The sequence below is a fragment of the Aplysia californica genome, unplaced genomic scaffold (assembly GCF_000002075.1).
Source record: "Aplysia californica isolate F4 #8 unplaced genomic scaffold, AplCal3.0 scaffold00748, whole genome shotgun sequence".
NCBI lineage: Eukaryota > Metazoa > Mollusca > Gastropoda > Aplysiida > Aplysiidae > Aplysia > Aplysia californica.
In genome coordinates this window covers 157,154-163,665 of record NW_004798018.1, presented here as the reverse complement: position 1 = coordinate 163,665, position 6,512 = coordinate 157,154, and the positions used below count along the sequence as shown (strand labels likewise).

At 40.6% G+C, this 6,512-nt stretch overlaps 1 protein-coding gene across 1 annotated transcript in view; it reads right to left on the bottom strand.

Moving 5' to 3' along the window:
- LOC101852653 (arrestin domain-containing protein 3) overlaps positions 1-3,791 on the bottom strand; it is an 18,634-nt gene extending 14,843 nt beyond the window's left edge. Inside the window, exon 1 of the mRNA XM_005109094.3 lies at positions 3,371-3,791. Coding sequence (XP_005109151.1) covers positions 3,371-3,629 — 259 coding nt within the window. The 5' untranslated portion in view covers positions 3,630-3,791. The remainder of the gene's footprint in view (positions 1-3,370) is intronic.
- Positions 3,792-6,512: the final 2,721 nt, after the last annotated feature.

The window sequence follows — 6,512 nt, the reverse complement described above, 5'->3', positions numbered from 1 at the left end:
GAGAGAGAGAGAGAGAAAGAGAGAGAGAGAGAGAGAGAGAGAGAGAGAGAGAGAGACAGACAGACAGAGACAGAGACAAAGAGACAGAGGGACAGAGAGACAGACAGACAGACAGACAGACAGACAAACAGACAGACAGAGATAGAGAGACAGAGAGAAAAAGAGAAGAGCAAGTACTTTATGAGTGAGGACACTGATCTCTTTAAAGCCAAGGGCAATAGTGTAGGCCAAGGAAATGCTTATTGCAAACATCACAGAAGTGTTCAGAAGCAGATCAGCATCTAGCCTGCACACTTTATTTGTGTAAGGGGAGTCGCAATAAGGCATGTATCTGATATTATCACCCCATGTATTAATGCCTTTCCTCTTCAACAGAGATTCCACACGGCGCTAAGCTTGCCGGTGATCTGCAAAGTTTTAAAAGTCTAGGTGAATATGTCCCAGAAAGTAGACCATGGAGCAAATGAAGCAGAAAGGCTTCTAGTTTGAGGAAAAAATCGCTTATCCTAGCAGAGGTGGCTAAAAATTCAATGTCAAAATCAAAAACTCAAATCTGAAAAATATTTGGGAATCCATATTAAATTTAATCTACTTTCAAATTTTTTCGAACGGGAAATAAATGAGAACTATGCTGCACCACAGAGGAAAAGGCATAACCATAACTTAACCTAATCAAGTTTGTATCAGTGTAACAAATAGTAAAACCCACTGCATCTATAAGTGACTACGAACTATTACACATGTTGGTATGGCATGATGTACGATGTATGTAAAACTTTGACCCACTTATCCAACGTTATAATCTTCCTTGAAATTCATATTTATAAAAATATAACGACATTCGAACATGAAAAGATTTCTCTGTGCCGCTGATCTTGCTATGTGCATACTAGACTGTATATTTTCAATATTCTTGAACTGACAAAGCTAAAAAAAAAAAAATATTCCCACAAAGAGTGCACGTATGAAACAAGAATATTTTTTGTTGCAGAGAAGCCGAGACAAGTCTGAATAAAAGAAAAAGGGACACAAATACAGGATGTGGGCAGGCTGTTTTTTAAAATGTCAGCTTGTAGCAAGCTTTTCCACAGAGTCAGTTCATCATAGAGAAATACTATACATGAGATTCCAAACTGCTCAAATAAACAGGATTCGTATGGGTTGAGTCAGAAATATACAAAGGCTTGAGATTATGGGAGGTAAAAATTTCAGCCAAGTTGTTTAACATGAAGTCCTAATGTCAATCAATCACTCTTTAACCCTATCCGTATGTCATGTCTTATTATCGTATCCATGCGACGTGGGGAATTTTGTGCCACCACTTTCCAAAGAGGAAATTTACTCCTTAATCCGATCTGTACGCTTTGCATAGCCGTCTATCAAATTGACTTTTCGAGAAATACTGAAAGTTTCAAAGAGATCTTCGTACTAGAAGTATTCTAAAATGTGAAGAATAAAACACTGGGGGTACAAAATGACCCCAGGGTGTACGGACAGGGTTAAAGATTATGAGAGAAAAATTAAAGTGGGCAGATGAAGAAAAGAGATTTGGGACAGGACTTGAATAGAAGACATTGAGGTTAGTATACGGATAGAGTAAGATTATGACAAGGGAATATTACGATATATCAAAGTACAACATATTCAAGAGAAGTAAAAACGCTTGAAAAGTTATGAGAGGAGCAGAGTGAGTCTGTTATTACTCTCTTGCTGACTGAGCTCCAATGTGCTGAGAACAAGGCTTATTTTAACTTTTAGGGGGCTGTCATAGTGTAGACTATCTAAGGGTCTCAGTCCCAGGATCAAAATCTGCCCGTGACGAAAAAATGTTCTTTCTGTACCATAGTTTTCTCTTAAATTTTGTCTTCCTTTTCTGTTGTTTAGTCCTGTTCTGTCGTCTCTTTGTATCTCCACTTTTGTCCCCCCCTGGCCCAATCCCCTCTCTGCTTCTCTCTCCCTTACTCCTGAATTTTTTCTACTGCTACTCCTGGCTTCTTACTGCTGTCTTTTAGCCACACCTTTGATTTTAAGGTAAGATCAAACATCTAGCCTTCTCCGATGAGGACGGAAAATCTTGGAGGTCTCATGTGCAAGTTGAGCACATTCAATATCCGGGCAAAAATCGAGATTAATCCCTACCCAAACTGAATATACTGTGGTCAGTGCGTTTAAAAAATAGAGTGCCTTCGAAATAGGAAAGTGGCTGCCTGAAGGCAAGGGCCCTTCGAAGAAGAAAAAACAGTCACATACAGCGTTAAAAGCAGTTGCGCTCCATGCTAAGATCTAGCAGGGGAACGCAAGGTAGAATTCTTAATAGGCCTATACTGTGTCCCAGTTCCACTAGCGAGTTATCACTACCATTACCTGGCATCACCAACTGAAGTGGTGCACAGCATCAATCGTTTGTTTGCTCTCAAAGCAAATATCAACAAACCCCAGCCAACCCATGATTGTATGGAGCATTCATTTTTGCTTAGTTAAGAGTTAAATTTATAATGGTAAAACAGGTCAAAGGCTTGGGCCATGTTGAACAGAAATTTCTGATACTGAAAAATTAGAAAATAAATGAGCTGCATGTGCATGTAAATTTGGAAGAGCCATCCCTATTTAACTAGAACTTGAATCATAGCATGGCAACCTCTGGTTGGTATTATATTTAGCTGGAGCATTTCAATGGGTGAGCAGTTTAACCCCTTCATGACCTACATGATGTACGTCATCCGTCTTTTTTTTTTACAAAGTGAACGAGCTAAGATGCTGCAGCGACATACACGGCGTTCATCATGCCTTGCCAAGCGCGAGGACCATGATGATGAACGCCATCTTTATAATTGTAGGAAACTGACTACTAAATCTTGCCCTATTCTGTGTCCCTTTGGATCCAAAACTCTGCCAGGTGAAGCACGAACTGACCCTGTGTCACGAAGGGGTTAATCAACCTTTAATTTTAATAATTTAAATTTTTATAATAGAACAGGGGGGAAGGACAAATTAGGGAAGGACTTCTGTAACAAGCGAAAACTCCAACAAACACAATAAAAAAGACACCTAACTCTAACCCAGCCCCTACCCTTACCAAACCCTAACCTAATCCTCTATTCTACTCTGTTTCAACATATGGTCGCTCGCTACGGAATTCCTCCCCAAATTAGACAAGGGACTGCTTTTCATTTAAATACATATAATGAGCCAGAGGCAGCATGCGCCTGGGGAGGAAAAACAGTGGTGTATGAGAATGTCCATTTCATTTTCCGCTTTCATTTAGAGATCTAGGGTCAAGTTATTTGTAGCCTACTGACTTATGACTACTGAAAAAGATTATAGGCCTCGAAACTCGAAAAGATTAAATTTAAAAATAAAAATACATTACCTCCACCAAATAAAACTTGTCTTTTGAAGAAATATTCTACCTCTGCATTGTAATGCTCTGTATATGAACCAAGACGGCTTCCTGTACTTCGAGATTCAGTCCAATGTACTTTAGCAACACCTTTCATAAAGATTCTCAAAGATCTCATTTTCATGTCACCCTTCAGCTCAACCACAACGCTGCCTTGCACCTGCTCTCCAGGGTGAAACACTGATTTATTTCCAGCCAGGATGATCTCGAAGCATTTAAGCTTCCCCATCTTGTTTCAGTTTCCCTGAAGCAACGTTTCAAGTACTGAACTGATTTACATTTTTGTGTTGTATCGGTCCCTACCAAGCAGGAAACTAAAAGAAAAGAGGAAGAGAAACATCCCAAAATCTGTGCCTAATGTTATGAATTATTTCTCCAATCTCTATCGCCTCCGCGGCGAATACAGGAAGTAAACATGATGAGTAGCTTAGTTTCGCAGTTTTCGAAATTTTACTTCTCAAAGAGAATGCAATGTAATAATGTATTGAATTTTCATTCTTGAAACTTTCATTCCTAAGCACAATATTGCCGCAGCTAAAAGTCATTTTGATACTCATAAAGAGAATAAAATACAAACAGGTATACACTTTTAAAGGGAGCTGCATTAGCCTATATTTACAACACGCCACACAGCGGTCTCACACGAGCCTCCAGCAGGTGACTCCTGCTGTTACCCTTGTGATTTGTACACAAATCCCTCCTGTGTATATTGGAGTCCATTTACCTGTTGCGGGCTGTTTACAACTCAAGAAACAGCGCTGTAGTCCTTGAATAATAGCCTACTATTCTGTTTGATCCCCATGCTTCTATTGAAACGATCTGACAACTGTAACCGCAGTTCTTTGGCAGTCGGTGTCTTTCAGTTTTCATGTATCATGTATTACAAAATATGTGTAGCCTGTTATAGTAGGCATATTTGTCATGCCTTCAATTCCAATGTGCAATGCTGGTTAAGTGGACAACATCTGTGCCGATTGTTAACGTCAAGGAATTTCTTAATGCTCCATGCGCTCAACTGTAGCCAGGCTTCCGAGGCCGTTACCCCTGGCAGACCATACAATACTCAGAAACATCCTCGGCTTCCGTAGTCGCGCTGGGAGGCCTACTTTAAATTCTGGAGAATTTATCTTCGAACAACTATACCCCCCCTCCACCTCTATACTTTTTCATAATGAATGAAATAATTTTAACTTAATTTCTCTGTGTAAATGACTTTGGTAAAAGCAACTTGTGATCATTTCATTTTCATTTCGTATTTATTAATTACGTATCATAACATTAAAAGAATAGTCCCCGTTCAGTATTTCCTAACTATTAAACAAAAATTAAGTGTCCTATTCATAAAAATATACTACATTTAGGGTACTGTACTAGTATGTGGGGTATGGTATGATGTATGCAATAAAGGGGGGGGGGGGGGGGTTGGAAAGGGCGGGTCCCTTCTAAACAGGCCCCAAGCCTCCCACATTCTTAATCCAGCTCTGCCCAAAAAAATAAGTCTCTGTAAAGAGAACTCCAGTCTCTGGTGATCTGGTTTGGACCTGCACTTACCCCCGTCAACGTGATGAGACGAGGATTTTTGGAGAAGAATAAAGGAAAGAGTGGGGTAAGGGGGGGGGGGGCAGTCCCAAGTGTCCGAGAAAGGGAGGGGGGAAGGAGGAGACTAAGAAAGATAATTCTTGTATAAATAGAATTAATCGTAATATATTTTGATTTTTTTCGAGTTTTATTTTAAGTCTTCTCAACGTTGATCAGTAACAATTGACCAATTGGGGTACGTGCATGATTGTGTGTGTGTGTGTGTGTGTGTGTGTGTGTGTGTGTGTGTGTGTGTGTGTATGTGTGTGTGATATGTGTGTGTGTGTGTTTGTGTGTGCGTGAGTGTGTGTATGTGTGAGAGTGAGAGACAGAGAGAGAGAGAGAGAGAGAAAGAGAGAGAGAGAGATAGAGAGAGAGAGAGAGAGGGGGGGGGAGAGGGAGAGAAAGAGAGAGGGGGGGGGTGTCTCTAATTGTGCACGTGAGCTTTTATGGTACACCGTGTGTCCACTTATGCGTTATAATGTGCATTAGTCTGTTGTTATTTGTGCATTAGTAAGCGTGTTCCCCAATTGGCTCTCGAACCCCTCCCCCACATTTACTCAGATCTGTGGGCAAAGGAGCCTTCCAGTGAAATAACGCGTGTTTTCTTCGAGATAACGGATAAAACTCCACGAGATCAAATTACACTCCCCCGTTCTAAGCTACGGCAGACTAAGACCTATAATCCACTCTGACATCTGGGGAAAGAGCTCAATCCGTTTGATTCTATTTCCTTTCTGGAACATTTCCCCTTTGTTCTGTGTCCCCACAAAAAAGCGAACTAGGATTTAGATTTGGAAATAACCAATCCTGTGTATTGCCAACCGGATTAAAGATTCATTTGTTCATATCTATTAATTGAACTTGCGTGGTCACCGATTTTCATCGCTGATTTAGTAGGAAATGAGTTTGTTTATCCATTTTGCTTTTTACTATATCATCTAACAGAAGGTTGCTTGTTTTAGTCAGTGTAGACTTGTTATTTTTGTGCTTATTTTCTAGACGCCGGGCCCACGTTGTGTTTATGTATGCTTGTGTGTACGTGTGTGTGTGTGTACGAGCGTGCGTGCGTGCGTGCGTGTGTGTATGCGTGTGTGAGTGTGTGTGTGTATGTGTCCACAATACAGCAACACAGATAGTATGCGACACGAGAGAGAGAGAGAGAGAGAGAGAGAGAGAGAGAGAGAGAGAGAGAGAGAGAGAGAGAGAGAGAGAGAGAGAGAGAGAGATAGGGGTGGGGGGTCGTTATGAGGGTAAATGTTTTTTCGTAATTTATGTTACACATGGGCCTATTCAGTTTTGTTCTAGCCGTGCCATAATGTTAAGCGTGTCAAGGGCCAGAATGAGACAGGCGCTATTGTTTATTTAGTTTTAGGGTCACAAGTGTATTTTCAAAGCGGGCCGGAGAGCAGAGAATGCCAAACGCGGTATTTATTTTTTTTTCAATACAATGCACTAATGTGTTAAATGGAAGAGATGTTTCCCGGTTTAGACAATATTGTGTCAATGTCACAACTGTCATAATATCCCCCCC